This window comes from Dama dama, chromosome 1, assembly GCF_033118175.1.
Source record: "Dama dama isolate Ldn47 chromosome 1, ASM3311817v1, whole genome shotgun sequence".
Taxonomy (NCBI): Eukaryota; Metazoa; Chordata; class Mammalia; order Artiodactyla; family Cervidae; genus Dama; species Dama dama.
The window spans coordinates 75,167,195-75,186,422 of record NC_083681.1 but is presented as its reverse complement, the minus strand read 5'-3'; the positions used below and the strand labels follow the sequence as shown (position 1 = coordinate 75,186,422).

The 19,228-nt window shown below is 54.7% G+C and overlaps 1 protein-coding gene and 1 long non-coding RNA gene across 4 annotated transcripts; one reads left to right on the top strand and one right to left on the bottom strand.

Moving 5' to 3' along the window:
* Positions 1-9,657: 9,657 nt before the first annotated feature.
* On the top strand, positions 9,658-18,760 carry PACSIN3 (protein kinase C and casein kinase substrate in neurons 3). 2 transcript variants are annotated; one of them, XM_061153114.1, is made up of 11 exons: positions 9,658-9,761; positions 12,995-13,066; positions 13,315-13,404; positions 13,565-13,721; positions 14,686-14,921; positions 15,040-15,195; positions 16,323-16,498; positions 16,669-16,789; positions 16,962-17,098; positions 17,472-17,593; positions 18,225-18,760. In XM_061153114.1, the coding sequence occupies exons 3-11, from the start codon at positions 13,351-13,353 to the stop codon at positions 18,338-18,340; spliced, it is 1,275 nt and encodes a 424-aa protein (XP_061009097.1). In that variant the 5' UTR covers positions 9,658-9,761; positions 12,995-13,066; positions 13,315-13,350; the 3' UTR covers positions 18,341-18,760. The 2 variants fall into 2 exon arrangements, with proteins under 2 accessions (XP_061009097.1, XP_061009107.1); XM_061153124.1 differs by lacking the exon at positions 12,995-13,066 and having other exon boundaries at positions 9,683-9,761.
* Positions 12,313-19,177, bottom strand: LOC133063581 (uncharacterized). Of its 2 annotated transcripts, none has more exons than XR_009694446.1 (5): positions 19,104-19,177; positions 17,742-17,861; positions 16,794-16,866; positions 16,463-16,572; positions 12,313-12,603 (listed from the first exon to the last, which is right to left on the bottom strand). It is a non-coding gene; the product is annotated as an uncharacterized LOC133063581 (long non-coding RNA). The 2 variants fall into 2 exon arrangements; XR_009694447.1 differs by lacking the exon at positions 12,313-12,603 and adding an exon at positions 16,002-16,267.
* Between the last annotated feature and the right edge of the window lie 51 nt (positions 19,178-19,228).

Here is a 19,228-nt window from a genome sequence, read left to right as displayed (position 1 = left end):
TGATACATGACTCCGATTCTGATCAAGCTGTCTGTGGATCCAAACACTCCGCTGAGTCTGCAAAACCATCCATAATCCACACGGATGGCGTGTGCAGGCTTCCCACACACATTTACTGCATCCAGTGGTTTGCAAATAACAGCCTCAAGGATTCGGCAGCATTTGCAGGAAACTGAAGTTTAAATTCCTCCTAAAGGACTGGAGACAGACTGAATACAGCATCCAGAGTCCTCATTACTTGGCATCTCCAATACATATTTAACTGCCCAAATATGAATAGATTCGTAATAATGTGAAGTGAAGGCATGACTCCCACTTTCTGGGAACAGCATCAGTTTTCAAAAATATAATAATTTGGGGTAGCTTTGGGAGTGTCAGACAGCTGTGTAAATACCCCCAAACCCTACTTACTCTCTTTGCTGTGGGGGATGAAGCACCATCCACACACTAAATCAATATCCTGTCATGAAATACCATGGTACAGGATGCCAGAAAACTTCCCTAGGCAGCCAGAGCTGCAGGGCATTCGCCAGAGTGCTAAAATAATATATGAAAGTGCTTCGCAAACTGTAAAGTGCTCTACAAATAGAAGTTGTTATATAATCTCCTGGCAGCATGATTTTTACTGATAAGGTTTGAAAAAGGTGGTGGAGAGGTTGTTCTCCAGAATTCTCACCAGTCACTGAGCCATCATGGGAAGAGCGGGGAGCAGAGAATGAGAAACCAGGCGTCTGAGTTCAGGCCATGCCTTCTACTCCCTCTCCTCAAGCCAAAGGTCTCTTCCAGGGACTGCAAAAGTCCCAAGTGGCAGAAATAAAAAGGGTTCTCTTTGTGTTAAAGCCAAGCCGGTTCTCCCTGAGCGGATGAGTCACCCGCTGGTGGGACCGGGAGAACTGCATTTACATCTCTGTACATTTCCCTCTTCCCCCTCCCCTCCCCACTGCCCGCCTTTGGCTCCTATCCCTAGGAGCCAAGGTCTTGTTATTAGGACGTTTGTAACCCCAGCAGCATGTGATAAAAAACTTGCCCGAGGAACCTCAGTTAACATTCTCCTTGTAAAGGACGGTGATAAGCTGCCAGGATAGCTGTAGTTCTTATAGGTGAAGCGGATAGCCTGGGGGAGGGGGCATTCTTAGTAACGATTTACACACATCCTCCCCCACACTCCACACTCTTCGTGGGCATCATCGCTGGCACCTTTACTGTGACTCCTCTTTATGCTTGACTTGCCCAGCGTCAGAAAGCCCCAGAATCTGAGCCTTTTGTCATAGCGATAGGCAATCTAGAAGAGCATGCCCCATTCGTGTTGACAGCGTTTAGGCTGCTGATCCATTCTGCAAAGAGGTGGATAGATTTATGAAACTGGATGAAGAAAGTCTCTGAAAAGGCAGACTGCTTTTTAAGCTCAAGAAGCATTTTACTAGATGTCCAAGGCTGACAGCTGTGGGTTCCTCCAGGATTGTGTGGAGGGTTGAATGATGGCCCTCGAAAAGATATACCCATATCCTAATCTCCAGAATAGATGGGCAAATAGATGGGGAAGTAATGGAAACAGTGAGAGACTTTATTTTCTTGGGCTCTAAAATCACTGCAGATGGTGACTGCAGCCATGAAATTAAAGACGCTTGCTGCTTGGAAGAAAAGCTATGACCAACCTATTAAAAAGCAGAGACATTACCTTGCCAGCAAAGGTCCGTCTAGTCAAAGCTATGGTTTTTCCAGTAGTCATGTATGGATGTGAGAGTTGGACTATAAAGAAAGATGAACGCCAAAGAATTGATGCTTTTGAATTGTGGTGTGGGAGAAGACTCTTGAGAGTCCCTTGGACTGCAAGGAGATCCAACCAGTCCATCCTAAAGGAAATCAGTCCTGAATATTCATTGGAAGGACTGATGCTGAAGCTTCCAAAGAAAGGCAATAACAAAGAATGCTCAAACTACCGCAGAATTGCACTCATCTCACACGGTAGTAAAGTAATGCTCAAAATTCTCCAAGCCAGGCTTTAATAGTATGTGAACTGTGAACTTCCAGATATTCAAGCTGGTTTTAGAAAAGGTAGAGGAACCAGAGATCAAATTGCCAACATCCATTGGATTATCAAAAAAGCAAGAGAGTTCCAGAAAAACATCTATATCTGCTTTATTGACTATGCCAAAGCCTTTGACTGTGTGGATCACCACAAACTGTGGAAAATTCTGAAAGAGATGGGAATACCAGACCACCTGACCTGCCTTTTGAGAAATCTGTATGCAGGTCAGGAAGCAACAGTTAGAACTGGACATGGAACAACAGACTGGTTCCAAATAGGGAAAGGAGTACGTCAAGGCTGTATGTTGTCATCCTGCTTATTTAATATATATGCAGAGTACATCATGAGAAATGCTGGGCTGGATGAAGCACAAGCTGGAATCAAGATTGCCAGGAGAAATACCAATAACCTCAGATATGCAGATAACACCACCCATATGGCAGAAGGCGAAGAAGAACTAACAAGCCTCTTGATGAAAGTGAAAGAGGAGAGTGAAAAAGTTGGCTCAATATTCAGAAAACTATGATCATGGCATCTGGTCCCATCACTTCATGGCAAATAGATGGGGGAACAGTGGAAACAGTGATAGACTTTATTTTTGGGGGGCTCCAAAATCACTGCAGATGGTGACTGCAGCTATGAAATTGAAAGATGCTTACTCCTTGGAAGAAAAGTTATGACTAACCTAGACAGCATATTAAAAAGGAAAGACATTACTTTGCCAACAAAGGTCTATCTAGTCAAGGCTATGGTTTTTCCAGTAGTCATTATGGATGTGAGAGTTGGACTATAAAGAAAGCTAAGTGCTGAAGAATTGATGCTTTTGAACTGTGGTGTTGGAGAAGACTCTTTAGAGTCCCTTGGACTGCAAGGAGATCCAACCAGTCCATCCTAAAGGAAATCAGTCCTAAATATTCGGCTACCTGATGTGAAGAACTGACTCATTTGAAAAGACCCTGATGCTGGGAAAGATTGAAGGCAGGAGAAGAAGGGGACAACAGAGGATGAGATGGTTGGATGGCATCACCGACTTGATGGACGTGAATTTGAGTAAGCTCTAGGAGTTGGTGATGGACAGGGAAGCCTGGTGTGCTGCAGTCCATGGAGTCAGGCACAACTGAGTGACTGAACTGAACTGAACTGAATCTGCAGAACCTGTGAATGATATCTTATTGAGAAAGAGGGTCTTTGCAGATGTAATTAAGGATTTTAAAATAAGGAGATCATCTTGAATTATCCGATTAGACTGTAATCCAGTGGCAAGTGTCCTTATAGGAGTGAGGCAGAAGGAGATAAGACACATAGACAAACACATAGAGAGGATGTGAAGAGCTAGGCAGAGACTGGAGTGATATGACTGTCGCCCAGGGGACACCAGATATACCCCCAGGTTGCCAGCAGCTACCGGCAGCCAGCAGAAGGACAAGGAAAGCGTCTTCCCCAGAGCCTGGAGAGGGAGGTGTGGCCCTACCAACACTTTGGTTTTGGACTTTCGGCCTCCAGAACTGTAAGAAAAGACATTTCTGCTGTTTTAAGTCACCGGTTTGTTGCTTGGCAGCCCTCGGAAGCTAATATGTCCAAATCTCTGCCATGGGTGCTCGGTATCACCAAGAGGGAAAAGTTGTTCCCTGGTGGTGGTGAGGCCTCAGGTTCCCACGGCCTAGCTGTGTCCTAAAGCAGATCCCGCACCTCTCAAAGTCTCTTCCCTCCATTGTTAATTGGGAAGAATCAATCCAACTAGACAGGGTTGTTATGAGGCTGGGGTGACCAGGCGCTCTGCAGAACGCCTGCAGCTCACAGACACTCTGTGAGCGCCCCTCCCACCCCCTCGGTCCGGGCTTGCCTCGCGTTACAGAGGGCTCCCTTTCTGCAGTTTCTGTACCTCCTCCCAGGTCTCGGGCTCATCAGTAAGGGTCAGGAGAGTGCCTGTGTACCAATAAAACTTTATTGACAATTTTAATTTCAATAGATAATTGAAATTATTGACACTGACATTTGAATTCCTTCTAACCTTCATGTAACACAGAGAGTATTCTTCTTTTGATTCTTTTCAACTGTTTAATTAAGTAAAAGTTGTTCTTAGGGATTTCCTTCGTGGCCCAGGGGTTAAGAATCCGCCTTGCATGGCTGAGTCCCTCTGCTCTTCACCTGAGACTACCACAACATTGTTAATTGGCTATACCCCAATACAAAATGGTTTTGGTGTTTAAAAAATTAAGAAAAAAAATCAATTGGCCATTAAAAAAAAAAAAAAAGAATCTGCCTTGCAATGCAGGAGATGCAGTTTCAGTCCCTGGTCAGGAGCCCACATGCCGCCAGACAACTAGGCCCTTATTCCGAAACTCCCGGGTCCACAAGCTGAAAGGAAAGATCCTGTGTGACGCAACTAAGGCCTGACACAGCCAAATAAATATATAATAATAATCTTTTTTAAATAATAATATTTAAAAGATTTATAGCTTTGAAAACAAACAAAAAATAAATAAAAGAAAAATCTTCTTACCTTGTGGGCCATCCAGGCTACAGTTTGCTGATCCCCTGCTCTAATCTATTCCTCACACAACATTCAGAAAGATCTTTAGGGTCTCTCTTCTGTTTAAATTCTGCACTCAGAATAAAACAAAGCCTGCAGTATCTGAGAGCTGCCTGCCCCTCTTACCTCACCCTGGCCCTCTTGCCCTCTCTTTCACCACTCCGCCCTTCTTTCCCAGGTCAAGTTCCCATCAGAGGGACTTTGCACACATCAGTTCTTCTGCCTGGAATGCCGTCTTCTAGGTTCCCTCTTTACCTAGCTAACTTTTATTTGTCTTTTGGGCCTCTGGGGGTACAGAAGCTTAAACTTCCTGAGAGGTTTCTTCTAACCCTCTGACCCATTGAAATTATGCTCCCCCTGTTATTCTTCTTTCATAGCACTGTATCCTTTTTATTCCCCTTTATTATTTATTTTTTGCCAAATGTTTTCAACAGCCTTTATTTATTTTTCCATTTATTTTTATTAATTGGAGGCTAATTACTTTACAATATTGTAGTGTTTTTTTGCCATACATTGACATGAATCAGCCACGGATTTACATGTGTTCCCCATCCCAATCCCCCCCCCCCCACCTCCCTCTTCATCCCATCCCTTTGGGTCTTCCCAGTGCACCAGCCCTGAGCACTTGTCTCATGCATCCAACCTGGGCTGGTGATCTGTTTCACCCTTTATTCCCCTTTAAAACACATATCACAATTTGTAATTGTGTATGCAGGCTTTTGACTTTAGTGGGAAACTCCATGAAGCTTCCCTGGTGGCTTAGATGGTAAAGAATCCACCTGCAATGCAGGAGACTCAGGTTCGATCCCTGGGTCAGAAAGATCCCCTGGAGAAGGGAATGACAACCCATTCCAGTAGTCTTGCCTGGAGAATCCCACAGACAGAGGAGCCTGGCAGGTTTCAGTCCATGGGGTTGCAAAGAGTCCATGGGGTCGCTTTATCCTATCCTATCATATCCACAGAATCAGGAAACATATCTGCTTTGTTTACACTGGACCAAGCATCCAGCATGGTGTCTGGCATAGCAGGTGTTCTCTGAAAGTCAGCTGAACTGAATGGATCCCCCACTAGAATTCCTCTTTTACCAAAAAGGAGGTCCCCAGTGGACTTTGGGGAAGGGTCCCAGTGAACCAGGGCAGGCTTCCTGAGCAGAACCCTTGCCTGCAGAGCTGCAACGTGGACTGTGCAACAGTACCTTCGGAGGACTCTGCCCCAGGCAAATTCCTGACCCCAGAGAGGCTTTCTCTATAGTCCCTGCTCTGAAATCTGCTACACATTTTTCACTCTAATGCCATCCATCTGCTGTTCTTCCTGTGTTTCAGCCCAGAAACAGCCACCCCCGGCCAACCCGACTGAGGTTAACCCTTCTCAGTAACTAGGACTAGTTTTTCCACCTGGGGTTGCCTGAAATCTTAAAAACATAGCTGTTGAAGCAGAATACTTTACTCAGCTGCCCGTCTGGAATGCTGGGGCAATGTCCAGAGGCTACGGAGACAAACAGCAGCCTTCAGAGGAGATCAGTCCTGCCTGCAGCTCTCTGCCCACTCCAATCTACACTCTGAAGGGCTGCCAGAGTTATCTTTTTAAAGGACAAATCTGATCTAGTCACTTCCTTTCAAACAGTGAGATTGTCTATGAGAAGTATGAAAGGAGCAGCACCGTTTTAGACAATAAGACCCATCACCATCTCCTAAAACAAAACTGTTTAATTTTACAATTTATGCTTAAGTACATACTCATCGTTAATTTTCAAAGATTACAAAGATCTCCTTCACCAGTTCTCTCTAGAGTGTGCGTGCATGCTCAGTCGTGTCCAGCTTTTTGCAACCCTAGGGACTGTAGCCCGCCAGGCTCCTCTGTCCATGGAATTTTCCAGGCCAGAATACTGAAGTGGGTTGCGATTTCCTATTCCAGGGGATCTTCTCCACACAGGGATCAGACTGGCATCTCCTGTGTCTCCTGCATTGACAGGCAGATTCTTTACCATTGAGCTATCTGGGAAGCCTCTCTCTAGAGAGAAACCAAAATCAGTTTAGTGCATATTCTCTGAAGATTCTGAGTGTTCTGCACTTTGCTTTTTTGCATTCAATAGTATCTTGGATGTCTTCATAAAAGAGCACATTTTTATCTCCCCTATTCTTTAGTTATTGCAGAGTAATCCAAAAGCATGAATGGACTTTAGGTTATTCAACCAATGGCCTCTTTTTTTTTCCTTCATTAAAAAAATTTTTTTTGACTATACCACATGGCATGCAGGATCTCATTGCCCCGATCAGGGATTGAACCCATGGCCCCTGCAGTAGAAGGGCAGCATCCCAACCAACCACTGGACCCCCAGGGATGTCACCCAACCACTACCCATTTGTTTCTAGTTTTTCCCTTACTGCAAACAATACTATATGCAAACATCCTTGGACCTTTTCCTAGTCTTGTACACGTTTGTCTGGGGTAGATACCAAAAAGTGGAATTGCTGGGTTACCACGTCATATGCTACCACCTCTGGCGCTTGGCACACCCTGATGCTCCCGCCTAGAATGCCTCTCCACATGACTAATTCTTGCTCATCAAGACCAGTCAAGTGCTGTTGCCCAGTGAAAGGTGGTCTTTTCTGCTTCTGTTTCCCCGTAGTATTTCCTGCTCATATTGTATCATTAACGTACATCTCGGACTCTGCTTTTTTTATTTTTGTATTCCCAACACCCAGCCTAGGGCTTAGCATAAAGCAAAAATGCAAATGTTTTCTTGATTGGCTGAGTGAATAAATAAATAAACAAAGGAACAGTGCTTAGGACATTCCAGAAACTCAAGGTGAGTGAGTCTGTGAGTGTTGTGAACTTGGGCTGAGGACCAACCTGCCGCCTGGTGCCGGGAGCCAAGCTGCCTCTCTGGGTTTCTGTCTATCCGGTCCTCCTGACCTCGGGCATCCCATCTTGAGCACTGTTCAAGTCGGGAACCCACTGATGGAGCCCCGTGAGTGTTTAGGGGCTCTGGCTGCGGAGCACAGAAATCTGGACCCTGGGGCAGCACTAGGAGGACTTGGCTTTCCAAGGTCAGCTCTGTCTCCTCTGACCCTTGAAGCAGCTCCCTATGCTCTGGGTTTTGGTTTATTTTTTTCTCCCTACAGTACCTTAGGGGCAATTAAGATCAGCTGCAGCATTTCTCCAGATTTGAACCCGAGGGATGCCAGATGTTTCCCACTCTGCATTCCCTTCTCTTTGTGGTCTGACAAACAGCCCTGTTTTTTCTGAGTTTCTAGAGAGACTTCCCTAGATCCCAGAGTCTGGCTTGCAGCCTTTATTTTTAATGGGTTTTTGATAGGTGGCTCCTGTAATTCATTTCTTTCTTGTGATTTCACACTTTCTGTCCAGGTGCCTAAAGCCCCTCCGGGCACTAGGTGGGATGGTAACTGATTTTGAATAATAATACAATAATAATATGGCTGTCGTTAGATGTTCCCTCAGCTCCTCTTATTTGCAGTCGTTTTACAATCATTAATTAGCTGCTGCACAGGCCCTTTTGGGAGGTCAGCCTAGTCACCTGTCATGTTTCATAGAGGTGGAAACAGAGATATGGAGAAAAGGGACTTCAAGCCCCAGCAGAGAGTGGGTGTTGAAACTTGTCTCGGGAGCTACATCCTGCTGGGTTCACACCCTGCGAGCGCCCAGGCGAGGATCCACTACTCAGGTGCGAGGGGCCGAACGCGTCTTGTCTAGGGTGCCCCACAGGCGGTTTCACCCTCCCACGGGGACTGCAGGGCAAGTCAGTCCTCAGCGGCTTAGATGCCCGTTTGAAATTCTCCCCGTTCATTCTCTGCAAGCCCCCTTTTCATTTTATGAGCGGATTTATCTGCGCAGAGAACGCGTCCGTGATTCCTCCCGGATTTAGAAACTACATAATTTTGCTATTTCTAAAACTGTCGTTTAAAAATCCGTGCACACGGACTCACACTCCTCGGGGAGTAGGGGTGGGGGCGGGGGCGTGGGGACCGAGAGGACGTGCTGGGGAGAGAACAGCTTGGCTCTCTGCTTCCCAGCGAGCACGCCGTCCCCTGGGGGCGCACTCCTCCGAGAGCGCGGGAGGGTTTGCGGCCCAGAGCAATTTGCGCGGTCCAGACCCTCTGAGCGCCCCCGGCGTCGGACCGCGCAGACCTGCGCCCCCTCTTGCCTGCCAGGCGGAGGGCACGGCCGCCTGGGTCACCGGGCCCAGGAGGAAGCGGGAGGGGCCGGGAGACCGAGCAGGTGGCGATTAGGTCAGACTCAGAACATTCTTGGACCGCTCCAGTGGATATAAATAACCGACAGGCAGGCTCCGAAAAATCCCAGGGTGCGGGGCAAGGGGGTGAGGAAGCAGGGGTTTATTAAGAAGGGGGCGGGGGTAGTGGCATCCTGGCGATCTGGAAAGATCTACTAACAAAGGGGGTGGAGGGGCGAAGGGATTTAAGAATGAACCGTGGTACAAAATCTGGGAATAAGAACACGTGGGGGGGAGGAGCTCATGACTTTCTGCCCCACCTCCACAGCGTGTCGGACCCAGTCCTCAGAATGGGCGATCACACTGGCCAGGAGGGCTGTGCAAGGAAAAGGCAAGGCTTTGGAGTCCCGGTCCTGCCCGACGACAGATCTTGTACAAGGTGCTAAAGGTCTCTGAGCCTCAGTTTCTGCATCTATACAATGGGAGTCCTAATGCTTACAAGGGGATGATTATGAGCCTCTCCAGAGTTAACGTCTAAGTTAACTCCTAACTTTTAAGAAAGCTGTGCTCAGCAACAAGAGTAAGGCAGTGTAGCACCCCCCCGGCCTCCCTCCAAAGGGAGTCGGTGCAGGCCAGACTCCTTCCCGCTTCCATGGCTCTCCCAGGTTCTGCCGAGGCCGGGGAGGGGCAAAGCCGAAATCAGACTCCTTATAGCGCCACCACCCTGGAAAGGCGGCCCTGGCGCTCCTCGGGCGGGAACCGCGACCCCACGGCCCGCGCCCCGGGAGCCGCGCGGGTCGGCGCGATGCGGGCAGCTCCTGCGCCCCGCCGCTGGCCGGTGAGGTTGGGGCCCGCGGCCGCAAGGAGAGGGCGGGGCTGGGGGCTGGGCTTCCCGGGGGGAGGGCCCGGCGCGCTCCGGGAGGCGGCGGCCGGGGCCCGGGAGCTACAGGACTTGGGTCGGAGCGTGGCCGGACCCCCCACCCGCCGAGGCGCCCTGGGAGGACGCGGTGAGTGCTGCCCGGGAGGGGACGGTGGGGAAGTGGTGGCGGGAGCCGCGGCTAGATAGAGCACGCCCTCTCCTCCTCCCGCTCCTGAAGTTTGCAGTGGGATCGGCTCCGGCCCCGGGAGCCCCGGGGTCGCAGCGCTTTGCGTGAGCGCGGCAAGAGCTGCCGCCGCGCCGAGGGGGAGGACCCTTTTGCGGCGCCGAGCGCCCGGCACTTTCCCAGACCTGCCGCGGGGTGTGTTGGGGGGGGAGGTAGGGAGGCGTCTGGGCTGGCGGGCCACCCCATCTCCTGGGGCCCCTCAAAGGCTCCTGACCGCCCGGGGACCCCAGCAGAGGCCTCGCTCCCCAGCAACCCCTCGCCCTTAGCAGAGTCCCAGTTCCTGGGGCCGCCGGTCCCGGGCCACCATCTGGAGTTGCCGGCGGCGCGGGCCAAGGCAGGGTGCGCCCCCTCCCCTCAGCGGTGACCGGCGGGCCCCCACCTCCCGCCGAGGCCGAGTTCAGCGAGTTTGGCCGAGAAGTCCTGGAGTCTCCAGGGCCAGGCCTGGCCCGGCCGCTCCTCGTGGGCTCCACCGGCTCCGAGGTGTGCAGCGCCCGGCCCGCAAGTAGGGCGCCCGTCCATAAGGGTGTTGAGGCCAGAGACCGGCGGCCCCTGGGTTCGGAGGTTTGGTGTGAGGGCTCCGGGTTGGGAGTGCGTCATCGGGGAGCTGGCACCTCAGGCGGGGCAGGTCGGGTTTCCAAAAGTGCCCCTTTGTTATGCCCCTCCCGGGCCCGGCCTCCTCCCCCTTCCCCGCGCCGCCCCTCCCCCAGCCTCGGGGCCTCCCTGGCTGCAGGTTCCGGAGACTCTTGCCTGAGCACCCCTCTCTGGACCGGTCAACCGCCCGCCTTGGTGCCGTCAAATCCGCGGGCGGATCGGGAGGGGCTGCCAGGAGAAGAGGTCCTTGGGCGCAGCCTGTGACTCAGGACCGAGCCTGGGCAAGGGCAGGACAGCAGGGCTCCCTCCCAGGGCCGTGCCCTGGGACTCGGGACAGGGTCGGGCGGGTCTGGACAGGGGTACCTAGCGGCCTCCTAAGGGAAAGTGGGTTCTTCCCTGAACCCCGAGACTCCCTACCTTGGCTCAGGACGCTGTGAGGAGGAGACCCTGCCAAGCCCAGTTAGGTGCTGGCTTCCTGGGCTGGGAAGGTTCATGATCTGCTTCGCGAGCTCTTGGCCGTGGCAGGAGCGTCTTCTGGGGACCAGGCGGGGTCTCTGCCGGGGTCGGGAGACACAGGGTGCTGGCCCTCCTCAGCAGGGGTCAAGGCACAGGCCCATTCCCCCCACTGCTGGGTCCGGCTGGGGCAGTGGGGCTGGCTGTGCCTCGGGCTTGGGCTCGTGTTTGCTCTGGGAGGCCGGAGGGAGCGGTGCCAGCCCTGCACACACAGCTCGCTCTGTTCTGGGGCCAGAGAGAGGGAACGGGTGGGGGGCAGCTCTCCTGGGAGCCGGAGCCGGGAGGCTGGGACAGGCAGGGGGCCCCTGGCCCTGGATGCCTGGCCGGGACAGCTCTTGAGGCCCTGGGGTTTACAGCTGCAGCTCTGCTCTTCTCCATCTTGTTGGCAGGTCCTTTCTGGGTAAACGGGACAGACTCAAGAGGAGGCAAGGGGGAAGCGCTGAGGACCCCGGTGGGGCAGGCTGCTCCATCCTTCTTCTCTGGGCCCAGGCATCTCCGCCCAGGGCCCGAGCTCTCCCTGCTGTGAGCTGAGAGGCAGAAGCCCACTCAGGCCATGCTTTCTCAAAGCTGCCACAGCCCGTGCATTTCCTGGTCTTCAGGTGGATGTCGTTTGTTTGTGTTTTAAATTCAGCTACTAACTCCAGTGTCTGGAGGAACACAAACTGGACCCTCAGGAAGTCTCTGCCAATATCGTCACAAGGCGATATGTGATATATGCCCGGAGATATATACCCAATGTGATATACACCTGGAGAGAGGGGTGAAGATTGGGGATGGAGAAATGGGAGGGTGCCTGGAGAAGATGCCTCACTTGGTTTTCTTTAATAACAGCTTTATTGACATATACCACACAATTCACCCATTTAAAGTATTGTTTGTTTAGCTGCTAAGTTGTGTCTCTTTGTGACCCGTGAACTATAGCCTGCCAGGCTCCTCTGTCCATGGAATTTCCCAGGCAAGAACACTGGAGTGGGTTGCCATTTCCTTCTCCAGGGGATCTTCCCCACCCAGGGATATGAACCTGAGTCTCCTGCATTGGCAGGTGGATTTTTTACCACTGAGCCACCTGGGAAGCCCTCACTCTTGAGTTTTGAAGGGTGGGGAGGCAGTCAGTTTCGGGGAGGACTGTCATAGAGCCCTGCTTTGGGGGCAATGAACACACTATTCTCCTGGGCCTGGCCGTGTCCCTGGGGTTTGCTCAGAGGAGGAAGTGGTTTCCTTCTAGGGGCTTGAGTTGATGCTGGGGACAGCTGAGACCCTGCCCAGGGATAGGCAGGGAGTGGCTGCGTGCCTCTGGGTCCTCTAGCCCCCCCCCCCCCCCCGCCCCGCCCCGGGGGGGAGCTCTGGGGCTGGAATCTGCCTTGCCCTCCCCCGCAGTCTTGGAGCTGCACTGTTGTAACTGGCTGATCACCTGTCTGACACCTCGTGCTGTCCCAGACTCTGGGCTTTTGGAGGGTGGGGCTGAGTTACTCATTATTCACGGAATCCTGTGGGACCTCAGGGATGCCGTGGAGCAGGATGAGTGTCCCTTGTGACTGTCAGGCTCCTCACAGGTCTTGTTCGCTGCCTTGAGTCTTTTACCAGTGTTGGCACGGAAACAGGGAAGAAGGCGGGATTTCCATCTTGGGAGGGAGCCGAGGCCCTTTAGGAGACGACAGTATAATGCACTTGTTCAAGCTTCATGGCCAAGATAAGACTCAGGCCTCCTGGCTCCCAGTCTGCTCTGGCCAGTGCGGGGAGCTTCTGGGGTGTGGCTGGCTACCCTCTGACCTGGCTGGGTCTGGGGAGGGGTCGCCTTTTTCCAGGAGAGGCCACAGAGCCCTCCCTTATTTCATCTGCGGTCGGGGCAGCAGGGCCCTCTGCCCACTACCCACCCCCGCCTGCCATGTAATCCCTGGCTGGACCGTGTGACCCGACTGGCATTCTCCTGGCTGGAATCTGGCGCTTCTGACAGCAGTTGCTATATCGGGGGAGCTGGGCACCGCCCTGGACATGGTCAGCCCCACCCTCACCCCCTGCTTTGCTCTTGTTAGCGTCAAGGCAGGATCACGGTGGCAGCTGTGAGGGTTGGACACCCAGGTCTCCGGAGTGAACCCTAGGCCCAGGTACATGGAGTGAGCTGGTGGGGAGGGCAGGCCAGGGCAAGAGGAGGAGCCGTGGAACGACCATCTTTGCCCTGTTCGGGCCCCTCCTGGGACTTCCAGACCCCTGCCTGCTGAGTCCTGGCTCTTGACAGTTCCTTGGGGAGTGGGGATGGCAGTGGGGGCGGGGCAGAACCCAGGGGTAGCAGAGGCTGTTTGCCTCGCCCCCGAAGTGCGCCTGGCTTTCCTGCTTACCCCTCTGCCCTCTGCAGCCCCAATCCGCCACCATTCCGTGCTGCGGGGACACCATGGCTCCAGAGGAAGAGGCTGGAGGGGAGGCCCTGGAGGGCAGTTTCTGGGAGGTGAGCAGCTGGGTGCCAGCTTTGGGGGTGGCGCTGAAATGCCCACCCCTCTCTGGGCCCAGCCACCTGTCCCAAGGAGGAGCCTCGTGTCAGCCCTGGCCCCCGGTGGGGGGGGAGCGGCTCCCCCGGGGCGACACCAGGCTTCTCCTCTCCTGCGCAGGCTGGCAACTATAGGCGGACCGTGCAGCGGGTGGAGGACGGGCACCGGCTCTGCGGGGACCTGATCAGCTGCTTCCAGGAGCGCGCCCGCATCGAGAAGGCCTATGCCCAGCAGCTGGCTGACTGGGCCCGCAAGTGGAGGGGTGCCGTGGAGAAGGGTGAGCCCGAGCTCGGGCCCGTGGGGAGGAGAGGACCGCCAAGGCGGGGCAGGGTGTGGGGGGGGGGCGGTGCAGCCAGGCAGGGCAGTTTCTTTTTGCACCTCTTGTGGAAAGTTGGAGGCTTCCCTGTCCCCCTTCCCTTTAAAGAGAGAAGATCCTCTTGGTTATTCTTACAGTTGTGCTGTTAGGGTTTGCCAAGCACCCTCATATGAGTTATTCTGATATTTCTAACAACGCTGTGAGCTTCCCTGGTGGCTCAGTGGTAGGGAATCTGGAGATGTGAGTTGGATCCCTGGGTCGGGAAGATGCCCTGGAGAAGGAAATGGCAACCTGCTCCAGTACTCTTGCCTGAGAAATCCTATGGACAGAGGAGCCGGGTAGGCTACAGTCCATGGGGTGGCCAAAGAGTCAGACATGACTTACAACCAACCTATCATGGAGATGGTCTTGTTCTAACTATTTGCTAGAGGAGAACGGGATACTTCAGAGAGGCAAACTGACTTGCCTGAAGTCACACAGCTAAGAAGAGTTAACGCTTGCCCACAGGTTTTCCGGCTCTGGAGCTTGGGCTCCTTCTATCCAAACAAGCTTCCTTCGTTGGGGACAGACACTAGTTCTTCCCTCTGGGGCAACAGAGTGTAGTGATTTATACCACACACCTGGGTTTGGATCTGAGCTCCACCTGTAGCTGGAATGCTCGGGGCAACGAATTTCCCTTCTCTGGGCTGCCTTTTCACTTGTTTCACGTTGTTGGTGATGCCATCTTCACGGTGGTGGATGAGTCAAGCATTCAGTGGGACCGTGTGTCCAGGCACACAGTAGGTGTTCAGTCAGCAGCAGCTGACGTCATTTGTCGTTCATCTTTGCATCTCTGCCCCATGCCTGGCACCCAGAAGCCCCTGCTGGGGAGGGGGAGCTCGCTGCCAGCAGCCCGGGCCCAACCCCAGCTCACCCCTCCCCGCAGGCCCCCAGTATGGCACGCTGGAGAAGGCCTGGCACGCCTTCTTCACAGCGGCCGAGCGGCTGAGCGCGCTGCACCTGGAGGTGCGGGAGAAGCTGCAGGGCCAGGACAGCGAGCGGGTGCGCTCCTGGCAGCGGGGCGCCTTCCACCGGCCTGTGCTGGGGGGCTTCCGCGAGAGCCGCGCGGCTGAGGACGGCTTCCGCAAGGCCCAGAAGCCCTGGCTCAAGAGGTTGAAGGAGGTGAGCCCGGCAGGGAGGAGGGGCCGCAGAGGCCCGCCCCCTGCCTGGGTCGGCCCGGGGCGAGAAGGGGCCGCGGCGCAGGGTCCTGGGTCCAGCACGGTCCCTGCGTGTGCGCCAGGTTGAGGCTTCCAAGAAGAGCTACCACACGGCCCGGAAGGAGGAGAAGACTGCCCAGACGCGGGAGAGCCACGCAAAGGCAGACAGCGCCGTGTCCCAGGAGCAGCTGCGGAAGCTGCAGGAACGGGCAGAGCGCTGCTCCAAGGAGGCGGAGAAGGTACAGGCTGAGGAACCCGGCAGCCCAGTTCAGGGCTCCCTGAGTGCTTTTTCCAGCCCCCGGCATTGCTCTCGTCTTCACCTGCCCCCTGCTCTCCATCTTATCATGTAACATAGGACCCCGAGAAAGATGGGGTGTCCCAATGGCCTTAGTGGTAAAGAATCCAGTACCGATGCAGTGGAGACGTGAGTTTGATCCTTGGGTAGGGAAGATATCCTGGACGAGGGCATGGCAACCCACTCCAGTATTCTTGCCTTGGAAATCCCACAGACAGAGGAGCCTGGCGGGCTACTGTCCATGGAACTGCAAATTGTCAGACACGACTGAGCGGCGCAGTGTGCACGCACCAGGGAAAGAGGATGCTTTAGGCAGGAAAGAAATGGTGCGGTGTGGGCCACTGGGGTAATCTTAGCAGTTGAGGAGACCTTCCCAGCTGCTTTCCTTTCCGTGTGCCCCCTGGGACAAGTTCTCATGTTGCTCACTCAGCCAGAGCGATTTTCCTCCAGCTCCGTGTATCCAGAGCCTCCCTGTCCTCTGAGGTGCTGCTTTGTTTCCACTTCTGGGAAGCCTTTTCCGATTTCTTCCACGGCTCCCCGTGTGTGTGTTCCTGTGCGTGTGAGGTCCGTCGTGTCTGCCTTGCCACCCCAAGGACTAGTCCATCAGGCGCCTCTGTCCTTGGGAACACTGGAGTGGGGGCTGCCATTTTCTGCTCCCATAGGTTAACCTTATCGCACTCTGTACCACCTTTTTTTTTTTCTTTTATTTGAAAAAATCTATTTTTTAAAATTTACTATTTATTTGTTGGGTCTTAAGTTGTGGTGCTCAGGCTTAGTTTCCCTAAGATATGTAGGATCTTAGTTCCCCAACCAGGGATTGAACCCACGTCCCCTGCGTTGGAAAGCGTCTTCTTAACCACTGGACCACCAGAGAAGTCCCTCCACCAGACTCTTAAAGCCGCTGGGCCTGAATGTCACCTCCCTTGTTAGGCTCCTGGGGTCCTCTCAGGCAGGAGCCAGGTTTCCGGCCCTGGTGCCTAGCCCACAGCAGGTATGCAGGAAAGACTAGCAGAGTCCTGAGTAGGGGAAGAAGGTCTTGTCCTCACCAGAGCCCCTCCTCTCCCCACCCAGACGAAGACCCAGTATGAGCAGACCCTGGCGGAGCTGCACCGCTACACCCCACGCTACATGGAGGACATGGAGCAGGCCTTCGAGAGCTGCCAGGCGGCCGAGCGCCAGCGGCTTCTCTTCTTCAAGGATATGCTGCTCACCTTACACCAGCATCTGGATCTCTCCAGCAGTGAGAGGTACGGCCTGCTGGGTGGGCCTGGAGATCTGGGTGAGGCTGGCTCTCTCCCTTCGCCTCTGGGCTCTGGCTGGGCTGAATGAGACGGGGCAGGGTGTGCATCGGGGGGCGGGTAGGGTGGGGAATAGAGGCTCAGGGCTTCCCCGCCTGAGGGTTATACCCGGGGCACAGGTTCCACGAACTCCACCGAGACCTGCATCAGGGCATCGAGGCAGCCAGCGACGAGGAGGACCTGCGCTGGTGGCGAAGCACCCACGGGCCAGGCATGGCCATGAACTGGCCCCAGTTTGAGGTACCTGTTCCTGGCAGGCTGGGGCTGAGAGATGGGGTAGGCTCCCACTGGGCTCATCTTGGCGCTCCGGCAGGAGGCTGGGGTTTGGGATGGAGGAGGTATAGGTGATCAGGATGGTTCTGGCTGCCACCAAGCCTACAGCCCAACCCGACCCTGAACACTGTCCCCACAGGAGTGGTCCTTGGACACACAGAGGACGATCAGCCGGAAGGAGAAGGGTGGCCGGAGCCCTGACGAGGTTACCCTAACCAGCATCGTACCCACCAGAGATGGCGCTGCACCCCTGCCCCAGTCCCCGGGGTCCCCGCGGTGAGAGCCAGGATCCAGGCTTTGGGAAGGACACAGCTCTGCCCCCTGCTGTGCCCTCCTCCTTCCTCTCTCTCTTCCCTTCATGCCCTTCACACCTGAAGTGGGTTCAAAGCTGGTATTTTGAGTTGTAAAGATGCCAGTTTATATGGTGGTCTGCCAGGTGCTCCCCACACTCCCTCTCATGTACTGCCCGTGTCAGCTCTGCGTGGCTGGACGTGTGCCTGAGCTTGCAGGCATTCGTGGCAGAAGTCAGGCTAGAATCCTGCAGCTTTTCCCCCATCTGCCTCTCCCCAGGCTCCTGCAGGGGGGAGCCCTTGGCCCTGAGTCCCAGGCTCTCCTGCTCAAGCATGCCCCCTTGTCCTCCCCCCTCTAGTGGCAGACAGGAGGAGGAGTGGTCAGATGAGGAAAACCCCCCGAAGGCTGCCACGGGCGTGCGGGTGCGGGCGCTCTATGACTACGCGGGGCAAGAAGCCGATGAGCTGAGCTTCCGAGCAGGTACCCTAGAGCCCTGCTCCTGGTCCTTTGCAGGCTGCAGCCCGTCTCCCTCGCCCCTTTACTAGTCTGAGCAGGAATGTGGAGAAAGGGAAGCCAGATGCTCAGTTCTCAAGGGTCGGTGCTCTGAGCTTACGACTGCTCTAGGTACCTCCCTGCTGGTCCAGTGGCTCAGATTCCATGCTGCCAGTGCTGGGGGCCTGGGGTTCGATCCCTGGAACGAGATCCAGCTAAGAGTTCGCATGCCATAACGAATGATTCTGCATGCGCGCTGCAACACAGATCGAAGATATTCCATGTGACTTCTATGACCCAGTGCAGCCAGATAAATATTTTTAAAAAACTATTAAAAAAGAAAAAAAAAAAGGCTGCTCTGGGTCCATCCCGCAGGAGTCAGAGTGTCTGCTTGGAGCCCTCACCTGCCTCTCAAAGTCACCAGCTGAGGCCTGACTGCTGAATTCAGGGCCTGGGGGTGGGGGGTGGGGGTGGGGGTGGAGTGGCTGACTTTGACCTCCCTCTGCCTGAGCCTGGTCTCTTCTAGCTGGGTTCGGGGACTACCCCCTCCCCCTTAGTCCTTGACCCAGTTGCAGGAGTGGGGCGGGCAATTGCCAGTGACCAATCCCCCTTCTCGCAGGGGAGGAGCTGCTGAAGATGAGCGAGGAGGATGAACAGGGCTGGTGTCAGGGCCAGCTGCAGAGTGGCCGGATTGGCCTGTACCCTGCCAACTACGTGGAGTGTGTGGGGGCCTGACCTGCCTTGGCAGCCCTTATGCAATGTTTCTCCACCCTGAGTCAGAGCCCAGCTTGTCTGGACAGCCGGACCCGAGGGCCCTGAACCATCCTGCCCCCTGTGACCACTCTGTCCCTCCAGGAGGGAGGAAGTCCTGGGACCCAGGGAGGGTGGGGGCCTTGTGTCTGGGAAGGGACTGGTAGGGAAGGGCCAACTGAGTCTAGGATGAGGGGAAGATGGGGAGGTCAGGAAGTGACCGAAAGGCTCAGGGGTGCTTGGGCCTCCCCAAAGAGTCCTCCAGTCTCCCCGGGAGCTGTGGACCCAGTTCCTGGTCTCTCTGTTTTGGGGTTCCTGGGGTTGGCTTGGGGTGAGTGTAGTTCTGGGCTAGCAGCACTCTTGTGGCTTGTTCTCGTGTGTATTAAACTTCGAAGAAAAAAACAGCTTCTGTGCATCTTTTTCGCTATTGCACACTTGCCAGGCGGCCGAGGGCGTCTGGAGGGAGGCACTGGGGGGAGGTCGTGGGCCTTCAGTATATTGCGGGGGCGGGGGTTGGGCGGAGGTGTGCCAGCTTGGTACCTGCTCTGGGACCTCGGGACCCTAACGGGACCCTAACCTAACCTGGGGTCCCGCAGGGCACTCGTGATCAGACTTGGTGCGAGGCATCCGAGGATGGGTGGAGGTCTGGAGTTGAGCTCTGAGCGGAGCGGGAGCCCGGCCAGTTGATCTTCCCATTCAGGCCGGCGGCACCGCGAGTGTTTGGTAGGGGCTGTTAATCATTACTCACCGTTCGGGAACTGGCCTGATCCGAGGCCGAGGGCCGAGCCTCGCTGCCCACACGCTTCTGGGAGGTGGCTCCGCGCCCCCGGGGGGCGGGGCGCGCGCGGCGCGGTTTGGGCCTGTGGGCGAGCC

Coding starts and splice junctions, on each gene's coding strand:
- PACSIN3 (XM_061153114.1), top strand. CDS start 13,351: ATGGCTCCAGAGGAAGAGGCTGGAGGGGAGGCCCTGGAGGGCAGTTTC. Junction 13,405..13,564: donor TGGAGGGCAGTTTCTGGGAG/GTGAGCAGCTGG, acceptor TCTCCTGCGCAG/GCTGGCAACTATAGGCGGAC. Junction 15,196..16,322: donor GCTCCAAGGAGGCGGAGAAG/GTACAGGCTGAG, acceptor CTCCCCACCCAG/ACGAAGACCCAGTATGAGCA.